At 28.1% G+C, this 25843-nt stretch overlaps 1 protein-coding gene across 1 annotated transcript in view; it reads right to left on the bottom strand.

Annotated features, from left to right (window-relative positions):
* The window catches only part of LOC136071976 (uncharacterized protein KIAA0513-like), a 79983-nt gene that overhangs the window by 39488 nt on the left and 14652 nt on the right, over positions 1 to 25843 (bottom strand). Inside the window, exons 2-7 of the mRNA XM_065818731.1 lie at positions 25565 to 25658; positions 18206 to 18254; positions 17970 to 18014; positions 8971 to 9044; positions 8735 to 8820; positions 2757 to 2817 (exon numbers count right to left, since the gene is read on the bottom strand). Of these exons, the coding sequence (XP_065674803.1) occupies positions 2757 to 2817; positions 8735 to 8820; positions 8971 to 9044; positions 17970 to 18014; positions 18206 to 18254; positions 25565 to 25658 (409 nt within the window). The remainder of the gene's footprint in view (positions 1 to 2756; positions 2818 to 8734; positions 8821 to 8970; positions 9045 to 17969; positions 18015 to 18205; positions 18255 to 25564; positions 25659 to 25843) is intronic.

The raw sequence follows: 25843 nt of genomic DNA, 5'->3' as shown, positions 1-25843 counted from the left end.
GAAATATCAAATGTTAATTAAAATGCTATTATAATTGAAACAAAAAAAAAGTTAATTTGTTATTTATTCAATTTTATTAACTTAAATTTTTACATGATAAAAATGCACCTTTTTGATAATAAACTACAAAACAATATTTAGTATTGTTACAATATAAAAACTTTTACTATATATTGCTTCTATCCAAAAGTAATTAAAACTATTGCAATTTTAGACTTTAAACTAAGTAATTTCAATAAAAAACACAGGGTAGTTTGAGCGTGCTTTTATTACATAAAAATGGTGTCTTTAAATAAAAACAATTGTTCCTATACATTGTTCTTCAAACAAAAATGAAACAGATTTCTACCTAACTTTTTCTTTATGGAAAAAATAAATATCTATATTTTGACATCAAAACTTTGCGCCACAAATTTTTTTATGTGTAATGATAATACAGGGTGGGGCAGTGGAACTAACTCAATAAAAACAAAATATGTACAAATGTAATTTATATTCTTAAAACAACATATGGAATAGCATTGGAAATTCATGTTTATTTAGTTTTAAAAATTGTGTCAGGCAAATAGCAGCCATTACATTCAATGCACTGTCTCAGTCAATTTTGAAAGTTATTTTGAACTCTCTGCAGCATATCCATGAGTATGTTGGCAACAATGTGACGAATGTTGTACTTCAATTCATTAAAGGTATTAGGGCGATCGTTATAGACCAATGACTTGAGGTAACCCCACAGGAAGAAGTCGCAGGGGGTTAAATCAGGCAAACAAGCCAGGTAATCCAAATTGCCTCTTGAGGAGATGAGTCACCCTGGAGAGTGTTCCTGCAAAACATTCATTGACACTCATGACGTGGCACCGTTTCGCTGGAACAACACTGCTCCCACACCCACTTCTTCAAGTGCTGGCAAAAAAAATTCTTGAACCATATTGACATATTGTTCTGAAGTCATAGTGACTGACTGGTTGTTATCTTCTAAAAAATCATTTACCATTTATTCCAACTTGCGATATCACGCACCAAACAGTAACATGTTCTGAGTGTAAGGTATGTTGATGAAGCTGTCTGGGGTTATTTGGGCTCCAATAACGCATGTTCTGTTTATTAAAACATCCCTAAAGTTGGAAGTAGGCCTCATCAGTAAAGAAAACTATGGCATCCTGAGGAAAGTTGACTAGCGTCTCATGATCATTTTCACAAGCAGCAAAATTATGAGGGCTCAGATCCTGTACCACTGCCAATTTGTAGGGATGGAATTTAGTTCTTCATAAAGGATTTGTCTGATTAAACGAGCAGACATTCCAACAGCAGCTGCATGTTTACGTGCAGAATACTTAGGAGAGTGCAACACAGATTGCCTTACCATGTCAATATTTTTAGGTGATTTCACTGTTGATGGAAGTCCAGTTTTTTCTTTTTCACATCACCAGTTTCTCTGAAGTTATTTACCCATAAAACAATTGAATTGGCTATATTTTAAAATATAGTCAATTCAATTGATTAAAATATAGTCAATTCAATCAAATATAATTGAAATAGCTAGGAACACAGCCACAAGGGTGCAATGTTGAAGCGAGCATGAAATGCACGCTGTGTAGCGATAATGGAATGACTATTACAAAAGTATGTCTCAACAGTAAATGCATGTAGCACCTTCATCCACTTCATGATGCAACTGAAACAAGATATGCCTGCTCAGATGGCATTACCCCCACCCTCATCAGTACTCTCAACAGCAGTCATTGCTTCAGAACTATTAACTAAAATAAGTAAATTCCTTTGCCCCACCCTGTATTTTAACAACACAAAAATTGAACAGCGTTTTAATTAGATGAGAGCTGTTATTTACTATGTATAAAATTATGCTGAATGTATTGTTTTTTATTATCACCATATAATATTTAAACAAAACAAAAAGTTTAATTAGTTGGGATATTACCTATATGCTCATATTACCTAGATGCTTATATTACCCAGTTGCTCATATTACTTTGATGCTCATATTACTTGAATCTAGCCTGTGCGTGTGTGTGCATGTATACTTGTAAATACTTTTGTGTTATCATGTATAATTTTGTATACTTAAAAGAGTGCTAAATAGATAAACTGGAGATATATAGCATGTATGCTACTTAAATTAGTTTTAACTATAATACATATCATGGGTATACTGGCAAAAGACGTTAAGTCAAAAATTGGCAGCTTTGACTTAATGATGCAGTATTGTAAAGTTTACAACGCTCTACAAACTAGCAAAATACACTCAAATAAGTCAAATGAAACATTATCTTTTCTCTGATTTTAAAAATACATTTAATGTTAAGTCATAAAATGGGTATTTTATTCAGGTTAAAAAAACTTAAATGATTGATTTCTTTAAACAGGGATTTTTGAGTTAATGTTTTTTGCCAGTATACCAGCGATATTTTACTGTTACTGTCAGTACCAGAAATTAGCTAACTGCTAATATTCATAAAAAAATATTGCTACTCAAAGTTATCTTTGAGTTATATTGTGAATAACTTTGTACCCAATAGAAAAAAACAAACCTTTTTTTAATATCATTGAACTAATATTAAAAAATAAAATTATCAATAAGATTTGAGTGAGGGCAAGGTTTGGGTTGGAGTTTGGATAACTAAATATTTTTAATAAAGTACTCTGGAACTAATTTTCCTTTCCAATTCTGTTCATCTATTATACCTTACTCAATTAGTTGATCAAGAAAAATGAACCTATAATTTATAAAACCATACCAGATAGACTGATCTTTTAGATATTCATAAACATATTGCTTGGAAGGTTGGCCGAACCGACCTATGCAAAAATATAAACACCTAATAAAATATTAAATAAAACCTAATAAAAAATTAATTTAAAATATTTGAAACTTAAAAGTTTAAAGCTATTATTTAAATTATGCTTATCTTTTGAAACCCCAAAAAACTATCAATATATGTACAATCACTGCAAACCCTAAATAATTTAGTATAAGTGTAAAATTAAAATGGTGCATTAAAGTATACACTTATACCTAAGTATATATTTAAGTATGAAACTTTGCTATTTTATATATATATATATATTAGGGTGTCCCAAAAACACACTTTTTTTAAAAATTCAATGTGCTCTCAACTGATCCCCATTCTATAGGTCCTAAATAGCTACCAAAATCTTTTTTTTAATTTTTTAATGACTAGAAGTGATAGATGTAAATTCTGAGTTTTACGGTTTTGTACACTTATGTGTATTTACTAAAAAACAGCGCTATCTAGTATTTCAATATGTTTTAATATGATGTAATAATTAGTACACAAATAATTCCCATAGGATACTATTAAAGAATAGGATCATTCCCTATGAACATTGTTAGAGATTGATATTTTTCCCTCTGGACAATATTATTAGTTCGTATAATTCCCCATGGATTGGTTCACAAATAACTCCATTGAGAAAATTTTTTGAAGGAAAAAATTTCTAAATGGAATTATTTGTGCACGAAGGAACTCTAATTTGTGCACGAAGAAATTCTCGTGTAAACGGTTATAAAAGCCGTAACGGTAAACTTAGATAAAATATTATACGAGAGGGAATAACGACTTCATAGATTTTTGATGCAAGTGTAACATTTAGTATAAATTTAGTTAAAAAACTGATTATTTCGAAATTCATATAAAAATGGGTAGAACAGCTAAAAAAAAGAAGATGATAGGACAGAATAAGATAAAACAGAAAAATACAGAAAGGTTGAGGTATATTTACCTATTGAAGTACCCACTGAAGGAGTTACCTCAGAGACAGCTTCCATCTAATGGTGATATTCTTAGATACTATCAATTTATCCTTCGCGAGTCACAAGTTAAATACAAACCCACTTCTACTAATGTTGGTTGCAAATTGAAATCGAAATCCAAGGATCTTGTTTGTGAAAATGATGTTTGTACAGATCCTGATAGTTCTTGCTTGGTATCTAGGATTAAAAAAATTTGGGATAATGCTGGGTTTGGCAAGAAATTTGTGATTTGTGGGTACAATATAAAGACTAAAATCATTAAACTTAATTTAAAATACAAGAAATTGATTAAATTGTCTTCTCTAAACTGGAACAGCAGTCTTGATAAGCAATCAAAGTTAGAGAAAGATTTTCTCACAGAATCCTATCAGCTTTTTGACATCTCGACTAAGAATTTTAAAAAAGATATTCTTGCTGATAGATTGAGAACAGATGATGCCAAGCTGGAAGATATAAAGTAAGTTCATTAAATAACACTTTTTTTAGTAGTGAGATTTTTTTTCCAATTAAAAGTAACTTAAGTAATAGCATATTATTTCCTTTAAAATATTTACGTTTAACTCTTTACATGGTTTGGTCATCTTCCAAGAAAAACTAGAACAATTATTAATTTATTTATAAATGGCCTAATAGATTTAAATTTTTCTTAGTTTTTACGAAGACCAGAAGTTACATAGGAAAGGATATATGGAAACAAAAGTTGATGAAGACTACAGTAGAAGAGTACTGGATGCAAACAGGAGAAAGAACAAGCTAGATAAGTTGAGAGAGAAAGAATTAGAGAGACAGAAAAACTTAAAAGGTATCAATGATGTTTTGTTATCACATGACTCCATGACAGAAGAGATTCAATTCAGCAGTGAGGAAGAAAAGTCAAATGAGGACTGTGAAATCAGCGAGGAAGATGATTTCCTGGGTAACGGTCGGAAACGCAGGTATAGTATTACTTTAATAACATAGTTGTAATTTTCACAAGCTAAAGCTGTTTTATTGAAAAGTATATAATTATAAATAGGTAGAAAAATATTATAAAATGATACCTAGGTACAATTCTGGAGATACGATAAATCTAGCAGTGAATGTTGAAAAGCTCATTGAATGTACTGCTGTTCCAGCAACAAGGTTCAATGTTGGTGTACGACCTCATCTGGCAATTTTAAGTGAAGTAATTAAAGCTGGAGGTATAGAAATTAATGATATACCGCTTTCAAGAAGCACACTTCATAGAAAAAAGTTCAAATATGTAGAACTTGAAGGAGACTCGGAGTGGATTTCAATATCTAATCATCTTAAAGGCCAACGGCTTATTCTTTATTTTGATACCAAACTGTTGGAACAAATTACCACTGGGCTTAACATTATCCAAAAAATTGAGCGACTTGCAGTCTCAGTGAGTTCCCCGGATGACGATACCATGGAAGACCATCTTTTAGGTGTTGTTCAATGTCCCTCTTCAAAGGGAGTTGACCAAGCAGAACAAATGCACAATCTTTTAGAATATTACGGATGTACAGAGCAGATCATTGGTATATGCTGTGATACAACTGCAAGCAATACAGGCGGAGTAAATGGAGCAGTCCAAATTCTTACAGATATTTTGAAATTACCAATTTTGTGGATAATGTGTAGGAGACACATATATGAAGTACATGTATCTCACTATATGGCTGCCCTTACTGGTGAGAAAACTAAAGGTCCAAGAAGAGCTCTTTATGTCAAGCTAAAAAACAAGTGGTCTGAAATCAGTGAGAAAGTGAATGAAGTGAAAAATTTATGTAAATTGGACTGGCAAAGAGATGATCTGAAGATTGGCTCTGTTCTTCGCACTGTTGCAGAGGAAGCTAAGACATTTTTGACTAATGCAACTACTGATATAGTGTTTTCAAGGAATGATTATGGTATAGTTTGTAAACTTGCCTCCTTCCTTGGAGTTGAAGTACAAGATTTTAAGTTCCATCAACCTGGCGCCTGCCATGAGGCAAGGTTTTTAGCAGATGCAATCTACATCCGGACTCTTTATATGACTAAAGATATCAGTAATATCTTGACAGAAAAAGAAGTGCTGCAGTTGAAGGATGCAAGTTTGTTCATTGCAATTTGCTATGTTCCATGGTTTTTAAAAAGTTTTTTAGGATTTCTGGCTCCCTACAATGATTTAAAAGCTATCCAGACAGCCTATGCATTGAAAAAAGTTAGTAAGAATATTGGAAATGCTTTACTTCTCAGCATGGGACGCCATACGTAGTACTTAAAAGAAGTTCCTTCTGAAACAAAGCTAAGAATGCTGTTAGCTCTGATTGAGTTAGAAGAGCCAAATGAATTTCAGTGTTGCAAACCATCAAATGTACAAATTGGAGAGACCACAGAGCTACCTGAGTTGATTTCCGAACAAAGCTACCTTCTCTTCAAACATTTTAAAATATCAAGAGCAAGTATAAAAGAATGGCTTAATAATAGTCTTAATACTATAGATGTTTTTAACCATCCTCAGTTGCTAGATTTTATTGCATGGATCAAAAACATATCTGTTGTAAATGATGGTGCAGAAAGAAACATTAAGCTCATTAAAGGTTTTCTTTCAGCTACTAGAGATGAAGATCACCTTCAAAATGTACTTTTTGTAGTTAAAAAGTCTAGAAAAACTTGACTAAGACTATGACTAAAAAGGAGCTTGGGAACTGTTCAAAAAGTTGTATTTTTTGAGAAATGTTTCACCACAATAAATTCGCTAATAAATATTAGTTTTCATGTATTTTTTTTTGTATTTTCATATTTATAAATATAATCTATCAAGTTAAATAGTAGAAAACAATTGGAAATGATTTATACGCATCTAATTGTTTGTTTTAATTTTCTAAAATGTGTTTTCTATTAATGTTAAGCTAGCTTAACATTAAAACAGTAAAACTCAGATTTTACATCTAGCACTTCCTTTCAAAATAAAACCGACAAATTTTTTTTAGTACTTATTTAGGTCACATGGAATGGAAATCAGTGGAGAGCTTTTTTTTTTTTTTTTGGGACACCCTAATATATATATATATATATATATATATATATATATATAAATTCATCAAAAGAAATGTATTGAACAAAATAAGGATTTTACAATTTACAAACACCATTAACAAATAATTTACAATTAAACATTTAATTAATAATAATTTCTTTTTAGGTATATTAGTCTGTACTGTTTCTATTTTTTCAGTTGAAAACTCTTTATTTTACTTTGTCTACAGTTAACATTATTATTATGGTGAGCTTTTGAAGATTAATGAGATTATAAGATTAATATGGTGAGCTTTTGAAGATTAATGATATTATAAGATTATTTATTTTACTTTGTCTACAGTTAACATTAATATTATGGTGAGCTTTTGAAGATTAATGACATTATAAGATTAATATGATGAGCTTTTGAAGATTAATGAGATTATAAGATTATTTATTTTACTTTGTCTACAGTTAACATTAATATTATGGTGAGCTTTTGAAAATCTTAAAGTTTTGATAAGGAGTAACAATATTTAGGGTGGAAGTTACAACCAGTCTCTTAATATCTGATCAACATTATCATCCTTCACAAAAAATTTTAAAAGTAGTGTTGCTCAAAGTTGTATCAAAGTCTATGTACTTTTGATATGCTGTTCAAGTATTTCAAGTATTAAAAGGTACTCTTCACTTGAAAAAGATTGCAAGGCAGGTATTCTTAAAAGATGCGACTCCCCTTTAATGTTTATGAGCACAACTGATATTTTATTTTTCAGTCTTTTCCCTGATTAATTTCAAATAAAGTCTTACTGTCAAATAAATTTCAAATAAAGTCAAAAACTGTCAAAATGAATCATAAAGAATTTAGAGATCTTCTTTATATCAGAATTACTAGTTTTCTTCAGTTTGCAAACCAGTTTAATAGCTTTATTTAAAAGATATGAGAAAATAAAAATTACAGAAACTTTTAAACAATGTTTTTATAGCAAATTTTTGCTGTATTAATGCTTTAATTTGCCAATTCAAATTTGCTGAATATAAAAAAACCCCTTCAGTTCCTGCTGATTTGCTGACTAATTAAAATAAGATTCAAATTTGCTGATGACGAAGATAAAAATTGGTAATAAGGATAAGGGAGGAAGTGTCACACCCCCAATATTACCACCCTTCAGTGTAAGCCTTTAACATGTATTTAAATATTCAGAGAAAAAATATAATCCAATTTTATGCAAACTAATACGCATGTTCAGACATTCTACAAATTTTCAAATTATTTAGTTTTCAAAAGCAATAAATATTTAGAGAATAATCTATAAAGAATAATAGTTAGTATTCAATAGAATTATGTTTTTTTAAAGGTTACCACAACAACCAAATGATCAGCAGTAGCAAACATCTTTCTATGTAGAGTTACTACATAAATAAATCTAATTTAAAATTTAAAAAGTCTTAAAAACCAAAATTTTATTTTAAACAACAAAAACTTAAAACAATAAAACAGTATTCAAACTGCTTCAACAAACTGTGTGTGAAATATTGATGTTGTAGATTATTCACATTTTTATTTAGACTAATTAATTTTAGTTAGACTAAAAAGTTGTCTAATTTGTCATGCTTAAAAAGTTACTTAAACTAAAACTAACTTCCCATCACTTCAAACAAACTTCTTTTGAATACCATTAATAAAGAAAGACTTGTACAACAGTGATGCTATAAAATGTTGCATGATGCATTATATGATGCAATATTGCATAGCATTGATGCTATACAAACATTGTTGATAACAACAGTGCTACAAAAACATAGTACAACTATGTATAGAATGATACTATAAAATTATTGTAGAGAATTAGCGCTATAAAAAATGGACCAAAGTAGAAGATATTAACTTGTTTTACTATGAAATTAAAAGATATTATTTTTTTTTACTATGAAATTAAAAATCTGAACCTGGAATCATAACTGATGTGAAGTGATATGTAAAAGACATGTTCATTACAGAAGTTGCAGGACCAAAGTCATCAGCCATGTTACATCTTAATTTAAAAACAAAAACATCTTAAAATAAACATTTTATATATCATAAACCGAAAAAATATTTAAGAACAAACAAGCTTTTAAGAATTTTTTAAAGTATTAAAGAAAAGCAAGTTCAAACAAAACAATTTAAAAAAAAACTAACTCACTCAAACAAAACAATTGCAAAGTACTGAACAAGCCTATAAAATGTAAACTCATCTACAGCTTGGGAAACATTTCTCTAAAATATAAATAACATAATTTTCTATAAATTTAACAATTAGACAAATAAAAAATAAAAAAACACTAATCATTAAACATTAATTTATTCCACTATAATAAAATATATGTACTTAATAATAACTTAATATACTGTTGATACAATGATGCACAAATGCATCAGCATTGATTTGGTGATGTGACAATTATTTAGCAAGTGCATTGACATCAGCACTGGCCTTGGTATTATATAACAATGTTGTTGCTGCACTAATCCCATAAATTCTAATTAAATGAAATATAATCTGAGATTACAACAGCAAATGAATAAAAATGGAATATTTTTGAAATTGATTGTAAACATAGAAATAAATCACATGACTTATAGAAACACGATACAGTAAACGGAATCATGAGTAAGAAAATAGTGAACACAATAAAGAGAAGCAACCTTAGCAGATGCCAACTTTGCAATGGATTGTAATTTTGAAGTTGATGAACCAAGTTATTTGCATATTTATAAAGTTTAGTAAATTTGGCTGGTTTTTATTCAAAATGAATTTATTAACATGAAAATTGCTAAACCACTTATGTAAAAGTTGTTTTTAATTTGATATGGAATATATTTTTGAATAAAAATTGAAAAAATTCAAAATGTGTTATTTTTTATTTTTTTTCTTTAGTTTTTAAAACTTAATTATGCAATTTTGTTGTTTTATATATTTTTTTTTTTTTTAAAAAATCAGATTAAATCTTAAGTTTTTTCAAAACTATTGTGTTATACATTTTAAAAATATTTAACACTTCTTTTCAAATATTTTAAGAGGAACTGAGACAAGTTAACACTTTTTTTAATTTACCTAATTTAAAAAAAGTCGAACAGTGATTAATTTTTTCTTAGAATATGTGAATACTTTGTTTTTGGTTACAAAAATGAAAATTTGTTAATTTTTATTTCTTCATTTGATATGATTTGTGTTTGTTTCAGCAGAAGTAAAGTAAAATAAAAAATAAATGTAATAGAGGAAAATAAAAATATAAAATACATCACTGAAGTAGATTTATTCACAATTTATTAAAGTCGACAAAATTGTCAAGTCAAACTCTGTAACATATTCAGCCATTAAAGAAATACTTTATAAAAATTTTGAACTATCAGTTAATTCAAAGGAATTTGAAAATGTGTGTGAAAAACATTTCAAGAAAAATAAATATTCATATGGATATATGATAAAATGAAAAACAGAGGACACAGGAGCTTCTCAATTATATAAATAACTTAATTACTAATGAGTTCTCAGAGTTGCATGTTAACCAGTTATTGGGTTACCTCTTATATAGAGTTAACATATAAAATAATAAAAGTACTGCTTGTGTTGGAAAGTCAATTTTTACAAACCATATGGAAACAATAGATACCTTCAGTATATATGAATCCATAGCTTTAATGCATTTCCTTGCAATAAATAAGGAGCGAATGAGAAAATTAAGATTTGTTTTTGCTTCAAAAGGCATCTATTTTCCAACAACCAATGAATTGCTTAAAGGAAGAAAAAAACTGTATCCTACAATTAGTAATGTATTGGTCGGATAAGGTGTTCCTGTCCAATACAAAGAGGTTGTAAGAATGACAATTGATTCTGTTTTGAATATAATTAAAGGTTCTTTTATTCCAGTAGATGGCAATGGGTATCAGATGTGTTTTAAGGATGGTTATGATGGAGCAGGGCAACAAGTATCAATGAAATCAAAATAAATAATTGAAAGCAAGTCAAATGTTTCAACATGGTCTTATTATAAACTAATATGCTATCAAGATAATATGACCCTGTGGCAAAGTTATTCACTAAATGCATCAAGAATATTACGCCCGTAATATTCTTGATTGAAATATTAAGATTGTTTACTTTTGATAAGAGAAACAGAAACTAATCATACGAATTTAAGATTTGGTAGATCTTATTGTCCCAACTACTGATAACACACGAAGAATTAAATGCTGAAGGAACGTGTTGTCTGTTTGGAAAATATTATATAAATGTCAAAATTTATATTTAAGATATAATGAAGGATTTAAAGTTTAAACGAGTTATGAGAGGACTAGGAGGTGCAGATTGTATATTTTGAAAAACAAAAACTACTGACTAGACAAATATTAAGTGAGACATTTAGTGAAGGATTTCTGTTTGATCAATCATTTGAAGGAACTTGGATGCTGTACAAAAAGCTAGTTAATAAGGAAGACATCATTTCTACTAAAACTGAGGATTTTGCCAAACAAAAAAACTGACTAAAAGAAACCACAAACCAATTCAGATCAAAAAAGCATATGTATTACTCATTCATATATAAATGGTACTACCATTTATATACGAATATGACACCAATACAACAGTTTTTAAAACTGCTGTATTGGTGTCATATAGATTATAGAGTTTAGGTTAAAAAAACAGGACCACTTGGTTAACCAATCCAATGCAAAAGACAGAGTTATTACTAAAATAAAAGAAAACACTGGACTGCAATTAGATATATTTTTAACTCTGATAAGAAGGGAGGGACATCTACAACAGGGCCACAAGGCCATAGATTTTTTTCTTTAGAAATAATTTCTACCATAAAGGATCTATGCTCTCTTATGTACAACTATAGCATGTTACTTTTACATTTTTAAATCAGAGTAATACTTTGTATAGTTTCTTGTCAGCTTAAAATTAAAAAGGACAAACTTCAGGAGCTATGCAGTAATGCTACACTTAACATTACTACATGGCCATGGCCACCAATTAACTGCACTCTTTATGGAGTAATTCTTAATAATGGTTATGGCCTCGGCAGTTTATCGGAAGAAGCTCTAGAAGCAAACAACAAAGATATAAGAAACTATTTAAAGCTTCTCTCTCATAAGACATCACATCTAGAACAATTTACAGATGTGATGAGTTGTCTTTTAGAGAGACAACTCATCACATTTTTTTTTCTTTTAAACAAATTTATAAATTCGCATCCTCCAAGGTTATGTCAAGATAGTAGTTCAAATGAGCATACAAGCAGATCTCATGAGCATATGATTTCAAAGTCAAAGAGATATTCTGATAATATGTATGAAAACCTTATTTATGATTAGTTATTAAGTTATTAACATTTTTTATTGTTTTAACTTTTTATCTTCATATAAATGTTGCAAGATTAAATCATTAGAACTCATTCCTTAAAATTTTATTATACTAACACTTTTTTAAAATCCAAATTTGACCAAATTCTAAGTTTTAAACTTATCAATAAACAGTAGAAACCAGACCCTCAAATTAATTAAATTTTTGAATTTTCTTTTCTTTAAGTATACCTAAAATCTAAAAAAAATTTAACTTTGAGTATTTATCAAAAAAACTAATTTATCAAAAATACCCAATTATGGAAATTTGAAATTAAGTTTAGTAATAAAAATTTAAATTTTCCTATAACAAGCAAAAAAATATCTTTCCGAAAAGTCCTCAGTGAGTCTTCTAGGATTTCTTAATCATTAGTTATGATCCTATTTCCAAAACTTTGCCTTCTGGGCCCAATGTGCTTTGAGAGGTCAGTAGTGAATAATAATCCAAAAAGACATAAAGAAGAGGACTCGGTAATAATGCAATAATTTTAATAACCATGAATAATGCAATAATTCTAATAACCATGTTTTTTATATGATGAAATTAACCAGCCACAGCAAACTTGTTAAAATAAGGAGATCACATACAAGATCTGCTAGCTGTTATAATCAATCAAAAAGTGAAGATTTTTTATTAAGACTGGATATATTTGTATTTATAGTTATCATTAGGAAATAGAACCAGTTAAAAAGTAAGATAATCAGAAAAATCATTTTGACATATAACACAGAACTAAGGATGGTAACCTTATGGTAGAGGTGTACAGGATATGAATTTTATATAACCAGCTGAATACCAGATATACCGAATATATATCTCTATATCCAGTCAGATATGCCTTGTATATTGTTTTATTCATGAATATTTTTCCACGAAAAAATCTCGTCAATCGATGTAAACAGTATAAAATTTGTTTGCTAAATGATTAGCAAATAAAAGCTCACAATAATGTCTGAACAACTAAAAAACTCGTTTTGAATTTTGCATATCTGTTATGGTTCAATAGTTAATTAAAAATTAATTACTTAACAATAAACTTGAAAAATAGCTTGTAATCTAAATTTTCACAATACATACTTCATTCAGTTATTTATTTATTTTCAGCTATAACTTCTTTGTTATGTTTGTTAAATTCGATTAAGTACCAATACATTGTTTTGGTATTAAATTTTTTTACAAATCAAATGATGTGAGTTTTGTATATGCAAACTGTAACACTTGCAAAAAGTGTTACAGTTTGCATATACAAAAGTGTTTATATGTTTGAATATAAAATTATGCTAATTATTATTTTATTTTTGAATGGGAAATATTAAACATTACACTGCTGCTTTCCAACTAACTCAGGAAATAAAAAATAACAATCTTATTATTTTCAATTCCGAATATGTGCACAATGAAGAAATTTTTGTCAAAATGACAAGTTTATTTAATAATTCAAAAAATAAAGAGTCAACTTTTAACTTCTTTAAGAAATCAATAGTAATCAATATATATAAATATATATATATGTATAACTTGTTTCTCCGTGCAGCGGCCTTGTTTGTCAAGGTTCGTGTTTCGGAGTTATAGAGTTGAGAGAGGGTTATAACCACAAGTAGCCTCCTCATCTGTAGTGGCTTTTTCAGCCTTGGGGAGGTGAATTACAAAAAAAAAATAATAAAAAAAAAATAAATATATATATATATATATATTATAAATTACAAAAATTTGAGTAAAATTATATTTTGTAAATTTGCTGATTTACTGAAAAACAAAGTACAAAACATTATAGAAATTTTCAATAGATATCTTATAATTTAATGCATTATAAAACTTATACTTTTAGGTCTTATCTTCTTGCCAAAGATAAAATACTTGTCTCAGATTTGTTCGAAACTTCCTCCAATAATTTGATGCAACTTGTAATAGATATTGCTCCTGTTGATTGGTTGATTAATTTGTTATAATCTTCAATCAACTTCACTCCTCTTTCAGCAATATCATTAACAACTTTCATGTTTCACTACATATGCTTTCAAATAATTCTCATCAAGTGGCCAATTTTCTACTGTTTTGCTTAAGAATGCTAAAGACAATTCAAGTATACTAAAGAATTTGTGTTAGTTGTTACAAAATCTTCAAGTTGCTTAGATTCAATAGTTTTGATATCTATTTCTGTCTTCTTTGGAGGATCTGTTTAGAAAGTTTTGTAATAGCATCATTCATTTTTCTTTTGGTGTCAAAGCTTACTTTATCACCAAAGAAAGCCAATGCAATGCAACCAACTGTTCAGAGAGATATCACAAATAATTCTTAAAAGTTGCATGATTTCTACTTTTTGTGGATAATTGTCTAATTAATCAAATGAAGTTTGATCAATATTACTCCAGTTTTTTTAAAACCTTTTAAATAAGTGAATGTCAAGGCTTGATGAAGCTGACAATGCTGAGAATACCACTGCTTCCAACACGATTTCAAGGATATGATGTCGACAGAGACACCATAACAAATCTTCTTCCATATTTTGTTTAAGTAAGACACAAGGTCCATTTTTATGACAGCTGTTTGATGAAGTTGTGTCAAAGCACACACCTTTTACATAATCTGTCAGATTCCATTCAATAATCAAATTATGTACTGCATTTGCAGTCTCCTTTCCTGTACCATGATCTAATTTTGGCACTCCAAGCGATTGATCATCTCCACAGATATTAGGACCAATCAACAACCTCATTCCCAACAGCATCTTCAAGTAGTTAGCCATTCAAATAAACAAACAATGGTTTGTCTCAAAAGTCTCTTTCAAATTTTTACTGAAATTCTTTCTTGAATTTTGTCTTGATGTATTGATGAAAACAACAAGGGTTAGTCTACAAACCTATTGGTCTATTAGTAATTGTGTAAAAACAGAAATAATTTTACTCAAATTTTTAATATATAATTTTTCAATTGGCCAATGCACCCCTTAAATATTATTATTTTGACCTAAAATTTTGCACAGAGTGTTTTTATAACAAATTAAAACAAATGAGAGGGTCTCTCAAAAATCTGAGATGGCCATGTTTTTTTTATCACCCATATATATATATATATATATATATATATATATATATATATATATATATATATATATATATATATATATATATATATATATATATATATGTTATACCTACACACACCCACACAACCACACACACACACACACACACACACACACACACACACACACACAAACACACAGATATACATAATAATAGTAAGAAGACTGATTGAGCAATGATGGGATCAAAGCAATCTCAAGAGTTTTCTAAAAACCGATAATGTTCTTTGCCAGTAGGCAGTAAAACCATAAAGTAGTAGTTCAGTAAAGTTCAGTAAAGCACTTCTTAATAGTTTAGAGATTATAGGAGAGGTCTGGAGACTTTTTTAAAACAGGAATATTGTCTGGACTGCAAGCTGTAGAAGAGTATTATGCCAAGTGAGAAATATCTTTAGCAACAGAAGTCAGAGTGATTTGGATATCTAACAACCCATTAAACTCTATGATGACAGGAAATGTGTAGTTGTTAGATTCAAGAGATGAACTAGTTTTTAGTAAATTTAGTAAGTTTTTACTAACACACTATCTTACTAGTATCTTACTAGTTTCTTCTGCAAAGCACAGCATTGAAGAAATAATATTCGATCAAAAATTTTTCAAAAAATTACTTACTTCCAGTAAGTAACTCCTTCAGTAGATGATTTTATTTTAAAAAACTGTCAAGAAATAAAGTATTTAAAATACCATCACTATATACCTTTAAAAGAAGTACCATATTAGCAGCATCTAAAAGAAGTATCATATTTGCAGCATCTAAAATTACATTATCATGTAATCAGATTTTAGTATTTACTAGACTTTGCTGAAAACTACACTTTTTTTATTCAAGATGCGGCACAAGGTTTTCATCTGAACAACAATCAAACAACATTCTTTTTTTATGGAAAATATAATGATACAATAAAATATGTATAATAATAAAATATATAAACAGATAAAATGTAAAAGTGTTTGATCATTTGCAACACAATGCATTACTTTACACTCAAATACATTATTAATACTCATTTTGTTTCATTCATAAAGTATTGATGAATGAGTTAGAATGGAGCTCTTTGTGAATAGTTCTACATTTATTTAACAAAAATTTGCAATTACCAAACTTAAAAAAAAATTCAAATTTTGGAGGTAATAGGATAGTCTGAAAGAGAGTATTGATATTATATATATTAATTTTTAGTAGTGCTTATTCCTTATATTGGTAAATATAAAAAGTTTGTAGAAATTTTAAAATTAAATTTTTGTTAGAATAGATAGATAGCAGAAAAATCATTATTGAGTTATTAAAAAGTAGTTTGTTATATTGTTCAATTGTGCTTTACCTGAAATTGATTGTGCTCTTACCTGAAATTGATTGTGCCTTACCTGAAATTGATTGTGCTCTTACCTGAAATTGATTCTAAATGCATGTTAAAAGCAACAAAACAAAAAAAAAACCCAGCACATGGGAGAAATAAACCAGGGTCATGATCAGGGTCAGGGTCATGAGTCAATAGATGCTAATTAATTAGATGCTGATAAACACAATTTTACCAATGGTTAATAAAAAAACATCTGATAATAATAATAATATAACTTATAGTAAATATTATAATAAAACACACAAAAATAAAAAACATTAAACAAAGAACATACAAATATGTTTAAACTTTTTAACAATGTAAATCATTAAAACGTTTTTTTATAAACTTGTATTTCAGTTTTGCCAAATAATTGTTAAGTAAAAAAAGTTTAGTTTATGGTATCCTTTACAGTAGTTTTGAGTATACTAGAGATCCCTAAATATATATATATATATATATATATATATATATATATATATATATATATATATATAGAACCCTTAGATGTTGTCTGAAAGTTTTTTCCATTTTGTTGACAAAAAATAAAAATTAAAATGCAAGACCGGAATTTTTTTTTTTTAATAATGATAGACTGCCTGCCCCAACCAAACCCTCAGTCGATGTAGCAGCACTCCCTTGCGGGTCAGGCTATTTGTCAGTCGATGTAGCAGCACTCCCTTTCGAGTCAGGCTATTTGTCAGTCGATGTAGCAGCACTCCTTTGCGAGTCAGGCTATTTGTCAGTCGATGTAGCAGCACTCCCTTGCGAGTCAGGCTATAAGATAGTCGATGTAGCAACACTCCGCGCCTGATTTACAGTAAAAAAAATAAAAATAAAAACATTTTATTAAAAAAAATAAAAACATTTTATTAAAAAAATAAAAATAAAAACATTGTTTATATTGTTAAAAACATTCAGAATGTTTTAAAAACATTCTGGTCAATTAAATTTGCGTTTTTGTGGTTTTTTTATATAACAATTAATTTGTAATTAAATTAATGGTTTTGACTTTTGTCCAACACGGAAATGTTGGACGAAAGTCAAAAGTAATTAAAAGTGACGTATGTGTTGGCGTAAGAATCACTTTTTTCCTTCCGCTCTTCCCAAAGCCAACAAACTATAGAACTATATATATATATATATATATATATATATATATATATATATATATATATATATATATATATATATATATATATATATATATATATATATATATATATATATATATATATATATATATATATATATATATATATATATATATATATATATATATATATATATATATATATATATATATATATATATATATATATATACTATTTAATTTTTTACAACATAAAAAAGTATATAAAAAAAACCTGTAAATCAATATATTTGCCGAACCAATCTCTACCTTCATGATGCTAAAAATAACAAAAAAATTTTTTTAATTCTTTGTTAACTCTAAATAGAAAAAACTTGATATAAATAATTTCCTCCTTTACTTGTATTTAAAAAAATTTGTTAGCTACAATTATTATTACAATTATGTGTATCACAAAATTAAATAATAAGTAAATTTGATAGCATTAAAACAAAAACTTGAAATAAGTACCTGAACTAAAATCCCAAACTTTGCTTTATCTTCCTGACAAATATAACCACTGAATAAAAAGTATCAATACATTCCACTAATGTATGAGTGTATAGGACATAAGATAAGTTAATATAATACATAATGAGTAAAAAAGCATGAAGACAATAATTGTATGTGTGCATATTCCTATACTTTCAAGTTACTGCAAACAATAGAGCAACACTTAACATGAACCCTATTTTATTCTTGATAACTCAAATAAAGAAATAAATGAAATAATTTAAATTAATGAGAAGAAATAAAAATTAATCAAAGTTTATTTATTAAGCTTATTTTTTGAATTAAGATCTTTAATTTTGAACAATTTCTTTGCTTCGTATTTTATTTGTTTTACCTTCTTTTACAGATACATGCAGTAAGTGTATATATATACATTGACGTATCCAGAAGTTATTTAGGGACACTATTTTTGAAAAAAATTTCCTCGTATGTGCATGGAAATTCGTACAGGCGTAGCAGTACATGAATCACGTGGACGCTGTGAGGATTTTTTTTACATGGGAGTCACATTTAATTTATGCTATCTTATTGACAAGGGAGTGTTATACACACTTTTATCCTATACTTTATATAATTTCCTTAACTTTTTATAATGCAAAAAACTTATGCAAAAGCTATATCAATAATTAAGTACTAGAGTTTGGGACCAAATTTTGATGCCCACGCTGGTGTACCGGTGTCAAAATCAACCTGGATAGGTCAATGATATATCGATTGATTTACAAAGCTAAATGGGCAGCAGAGTGGTATGGTACGATAGAGAGTGGTATCGTTCAGATGGTAGAGTGCTTGGTTTATAAACAAGAAGTTTTTAGTTTGATTCCCACCACGGTAGTACTTCACTCAACTTGGTTTTCTACAAAGCCACTTTGTATATTTTGTGTTTCCGGGTTATAGGATTAAGTGAGATGTAGTTTAAATTACCTCTTCAAAAAGGTGCATATATATATATATATATATATATATATCAACCCATTAATTTAGCAAAGAAGTTTCTACATAATCAACTAAGAGTTTTAGTTTGGACAAACAGTCTATTAAATTAAAAAAAAGCTTCTTTAAAGTTTTAAAATTTTTTCGATTTTTTAATTTTTTGAATCAGAAATTAAAATGGGAAAAATTTGAGCACACCAATCAAAATATGGGGTCCAGAATTGCGTTTTTATATACTGACCATCATCTAAACTCATACCTCTGTTCTTAGGTCCGCATTTGTTAAATTTAATTTTAATTGCCTCTCGAACTTTTTCAAATTTTTTGGGCTCTATTTTTAATGTTTTTACTTGATTCCATTTTATATTGTATGAACATTTAATTTTATGATGCATAATTGCAGATTGTTCTAATTTGTCTTCAAAAATATATTTTTGAAGAAAAAAAGATTTGCGCTAGAATAAAGATTGCCCTGTAACCTGCTTTCCTAAAGATTTTTCAAAGTTTTGGTAACAATGGCTTTTGGCCAATTCAAACCATGATCCAAAAATCTTAGAAGGAATATTTAAAGGATTTATTCATAGAGCTTTATCAATTTGGCCTGAAAATTTTTTAAAGAAATTGATTTCCTAATAAATGTGTTTGCTGAAAATGGATACGAAAAGAAAAAATTACAAAACCTTGCAAATATTGTTTTAAAAAACAACACTTAAATAATAAAACAATCTTATCTAACAACGAAACAACCATGCCAACTTTATCACTACCGTGGATCCCAAATATTGTCACCAAAACTTTAAAAAATCTTTAGGAAAGCATGTTACAGGGCAGTCTTTAAATCTAGGGCAAATCTTTAATCTTTGCTAACTTCACGCAACAAAACAAAACTACCATCAAATAGCTACCCTGGAGTATGACTAATAGAATGCTAGTGTGAACAAAAATACATCGACGAAACAAAAATAAAAATAGCAACAAGAACAAAACAACACCAAAAAAACATTTTTGAAGAAAAATTGGAACAACCTGCAATTGGGCATCATAAAAACAAATGTCCATGCAATATAAAATGGAATCAGGTAAAAACATTAAATATAGAACCCAAAAAATTTAAAAGAAAGGTTTGAGAGGCAATCAAAATTCAATATAACAAATGCAGACCTAAGAGCAGAGGTATGAATTTAGATGATGGTTAGTTTGTAAAAACGCAATTCTGGACGCCATATTTTTTATACTTACATAACATTAAAGAAGCTGAATTAAAGCGAACTTTAAAGAAGCCATTAAAAAGTGAAACTACCGTTTGTAATTAAATTTAATTAATAATTTGCAATTAAAGCTGAAGATGCTAGTATCAAAAATCTAGCGAAAATTTCTTAGATTAATTTTAAATAGTTAGTATTGAGAGAATTCGTATTCATTGATGTTAATATATATATATATATATATATATATATATATATATATATATATATATATATATATATATATATATATATATTGGAAGCATGCATTGAAAATGAGCATTTTTTTAATAAAAATCAATAGCTTATTTTGAGAAGACTATTAGAATCAGATCATTCAAAATACTGTCCATTGGGAGCTATGACATTCCCCCATCTTTCAAGTAGCATGCAGATTCCATGCTGGAAAAAGTCATGGTCTTTTGAGGCAATCAATTTACCAACCCATTTTTTGGTATCATCATTAAAAAAAAAATTGCTGCTCAGTCAGGCCATGTGTTATTGACCAGAACAAATGGTAAGCAGATGGGAAAATGTCTGGTGATTACAGCGGGTGGGGTAGGATTTCCCATTAAAGGTTCTCCAGGTAGTTTTTTATGTTTGCAACATCGTGTTGTGGGTTGTCATGTTGAAAAATAACCTTGTCATGAATTTTGGCACATTGCAACCTTTTATCCTTCAATGCTTGGCTCAGCTTGATCAACTGTTGTTGGTAACAGCCTGCTGTAATCGTCTTATTTGGTTTAAACAGCATCATAATATATTACTTTGAGCTTGTCCCACCAGATACAGAGCATGTGGTTGAAACCATAAGTATTTAGTTTCACTGTCAATGTTGATGACTTGCTAGGCTTGACCCATGTTTTTTTGCGTTTAGGGTTGTCGTAACACATCCACTTTTTATCACCAGTAACAATTCAATGCAGAAAATCATTTACTAAAGTGAGTTGTTTGCTCGCGCAACAAAAAAGAAAAGATTTTCTGTCCCTCAGTTTCAACTCATACACCACCTATTTTCTTGAATATCCATGCCAGTCACAGGAAGAGCTTCCATGAGCTCTTCCTGTGACTGGCATGGATATTTATCATGTTGTGAATCTTGTGAGGTTTTTTTAACAAAAAATGCATATCCTAAAGAATCGCTGTGCATTGATTCAGGTTTGTAAAGAAAAAATTCCTGAAAATAATTTAATTTGAATAGAATACAATGGGTTTACCTTTAGTTATTATACCAAAAAGTATATATTTTTGTCTGATTAAGTTATAAATTTTTTAAAGTTAAGTATTAAATTATGCACTGTCGCTATTATTCGTAGCACTATTAAACTGTAGTAAACTGAGTGTATTTTATAAAAATACTTCAATTATTTACCCAAATGTAAATTCTTAGGTAGTTTTAAAATATAAAAAATTTGTTGTTAAAATGTTGATCAAAATACTAGCAGAAGATACAAGATGGCTGCAAAATCTATATAATACTTACTGACACAAAATATTTGTTTTTACTTATTGATTGAAATCTGTTTATTTACATATATTAATTTTATTTATAGTTTGTTCCAAAGGGTTTTATTTTACAAAAATATTAAATATTTTGTCACTTTTGGGTTCATTCACAAAATTCTCGTATGCCAATATTCTCACAAAATCAAAACTTTGTTGAGCCACCTCTAAATATTGATCAATCCTGCTCATATTTGGCCTAAATAATTTCAATTAGATGGATCTTCATCAAGCCTTCAATTCAGTATCTTTAAACTTTTTCTCAGCACCACAATGTTCTTCATCTTTGAGTTCAAAATCACCACCCTTGAAAATCATCTACTGAATACTTGTTCTAAAAGAGCATTTTCGCTGTTTCCAATAATATTCCAATAATATGTGCCTCAGCTGCTGTTGTCTTTCGGTGGAATTAAAGTAAAAGAATTCCTTGCAAAAACGGTTTTGTTGGCACGAACTTAGCCATGTTTGAAATTTTGGATGAAAATGTCTTTACACTCTGGCAGTTGATATTGGATTGATGCTTGCAGCCTAGGTTTTTAGCCTTCAGGTTAAACTTATTTCAGATTGATCGGATATACCTACCAAATAATGAGTCTTAATACAAAATATTTATTTTCAATGAGTACTTCTAGTATATATACACACACACACACACATAAATACAAACACCTTTTGTACTTAGCATTGCATAAAACAGCCCTCAGAATTAGGGTCAGCATTCGACAATGCTAATCTAACCTTAAAGTGTTTGAGGTTGGCAAAAAATAACCGACCTTGTTTCTGTCTTATGGTAAGACCTTTGTATCAAATTTTTTTTGCTGACCTGATGCAAACCTCTAAAAGATTGAGTTCAGTATTTTTAAAGTATCAAGTGTGAAAAATATCTCTGTGTGTGTGTGGGTGTCTAGTCAATTTAAGACAATAATGATTTGCAAAAAAACCATACAAATACATAAATATTAAACTAACTTTTTCTTTTTTTAAAATGAATAAATTTTATCTTAATGAATTAAATTACCACATTTATGTGGTATATATGACTGATCATGATTAAATGGTTACTAGTATAATAAAATACACAAACAAAAAGGTTAAATAAAAAAACAAACATTTGTTTTACATAAATCGTTAAAACTTTTTTACTAGTATTACTGTATACTATATGGTAAACTGCTAAATTTTTAGCATATTGTATACTATTGATCCCTAGTCTTTCATATTTTGACTTCTATTTGATTTATAAAAAAACATTTCGTGCAAAATTTCAATCAAAAATGTTGAGCAATTCATGAGATATCGCAATTTTAATATTGAACTGGTTTTCTAAAATTTCTTAGAAAACCTGATTTTTATGACACTTAAAAAAAAAATGTTTTCCTCAATAAAATAAGTAATAAATATAAATATAAAATAAATAACAATGGCGAAAATGTGATAATAAAAATTTATAATACTTTTTTGATGCGGAATTCCAAAAATACTTCCAGAGCGCTCTTATATCAAGAGAATAATAAAAATTAAGAAATCAACTAATTTATATAACCCAATTTAGTGGTCTAATACCTTGAACAAATTCCTATGTAAAAAATTTAAATATAATATTCGGCACATTGAGGCCAGGTAAAACATACAGATGGACATTTTGGGTGGAAGAATTTAACTTCAGCATTACTTTCTTTCAGGCTGATTTCAGTTACAATGTCGATCCACCACTTATCATCATATATTACTGCTACATAACTTCTTAATGCGACAGCACCAAGTTCAATTATATGTTGTTTCATTTTAAGTTTGTGGATTGTGCAGTTAGTGTTTGTACTACAACTCTATGCCCCAAAACTGTTATCCTGGAGATCTATAAACTGATAAAGCTATGAGTATCAGGTAGAGTTATTATATAACACTTGAATCTTAAATGAACACCTTAACTGAACACTTTAAATGAAGTTAATACCTTTGATTTTCTCAATACAAAACTCATATATAGTTTTTGATGAGAGATTTTACTATTTCAAACTTTCTTGCGCTGCCAATTTTTTCACATTACTATCAATTCTGTTGCATAGTGACTTTCCAAGAGACATGGAAAAAATATCTATTTAGCTTAAAGGCTAAATTTATTGTCTAGATGACATAGATGGTAAAAGCTTTTACAACTTTTGTAAGGTCCTGCACAACCATCAGTAAACAAATATATTTTGGGCAGATGAGAAATTTTAATTTTAATGTAAGAATGATAAATTGAAAAACATTGTACACAAAGGTTACATTGTGCATTATGTTATCTGATTAAAAGCAGTTAGAAATATGTTTTAATATACATTTCTAGTTTTTATAATATATCAATAATGGACATAAAGAACATTGCTGGGTGTTTCAATGATAGCTCTGTGTTTCTCAGAAGACAATGTTGTTCTTCATCCTAACTTTTATTAAACTATATAAATACCAAAACAAATTAGTACCACATTTAGTCTGTTTTTATATAAAAATTGTTATGTAAAAACAAACAAGATGTACCAGGTTTTGCAACCATTTAAAACAAATACGACATCCATTTAAAACAACTATAATGTTCATTTAAAACATGCATGATGATCAGTTTAAACAATCACCTTTTTATTATATAACAATATTTTTGTCTCATTCAGTAAAAGCGCATTTAGCTCCTTTGGATAACGTGTTTTCCTCATACCCGTCAAGATCGTGATTCAAATCCCTCTCTTGGTCAATTTTTCTTCTTCTTTCTCAAAATCAAATTTCTTGTACCATTTAAGCCTTTCAGTGTATTTTCTAAGTAAGGCGTAGACACATATACCATTTTTCCATCCATTTAAAACAAATACAACATCCATTTAAAACTAAAATAAATTTCATTAAAATAAAATGAATTAATATAATATTAATAAAAATAAATTTATATAATATTAAAAAAAACAACCTTTTTTTATAAGTAATATAGAATGTTGAGATTGCGAATGTTTTAAATGTTTTAAAAGGAAATCACAATTATTTTAAGTGATTATCATGCATTTTTGATTGAACATTATTAATGTTTTAAATGAAAATCATTTTTGCTTTAAATGGATGTCGTATTTGTTTTAAATGGATGTAAAACCCAGTATTTTACAGTTATTAAGATAAGTCACATCTAATTATATAGGACTTCCAAATATATATATATATATATATATATATATATATATATATATATATATATATATATATTTTTCCTAAAGAGTCTTTTAACCAAATTTAGTACTTAACCAGAATCTTTTTTAGTAACTTTATTATTTAGAAATTTATTAATAAAATGATATATATTTGAAATTGTAGTTATATATATATATATATATGTTTCTGCTATTTTTCCAGTTATATTTTTTATAACAAGTAGGATTATAAGTATCTTTATATATTTATTTAAAAAAAACTTTACACACTTTGAGATTTTGGAAAGTTATAGAAATTAGCTTTAGTTATTTGCTTTTAATTTTCTTTATTTTTATAAATTAAAAAAACTTTTCAAAGTTCTGCATCAAAAAAATATATAAATTAATAACTCTTTAGCTGTATAATTCTTAAAAAAAATTAAATCAAAAAATTTATTGAGACTATTTTTAGAAAATGTTCTTACTCGACAATAAACATGTTTTCAACAAACTTCTCCATGAATGATTTGCAAAGATCTTCAAAAAGCAATGACTCAGCATTATAATCTATGTCGAAATCTAAAATAGATCATAACTACTAAAAAATGTTGATCTTCTAATTTGCTTATAAAAATTAAGATTTGTTTTTGAATTCACTTGCATAATTAGAATCTTTTGTTTGCCAATTTAAAAATATTTAAACCATTATATGAATGTGAAAACAAAGTATGGATACAACAAAATGAGTATATATTAAATAAAGT

This window comes from Hydra vulgaris, chromosome 15 (assembly GCF_038396675.1).
Source record: "Hydra vulgaris chromosome 15, alternate assembly HydraT2T_AEP".
Lineage (NCBI taxonomy): Eukaryota > Metazoa > Cnidaria > Hydrozoa > Anthoathecata > Hydridae > Hydra > Hydra vulgaris.
The sequence above is the reverse complement of the archived record's forward strand: the minus strand, read 5'-3'. Positions and strand labels throughout refer to the sequence as shown.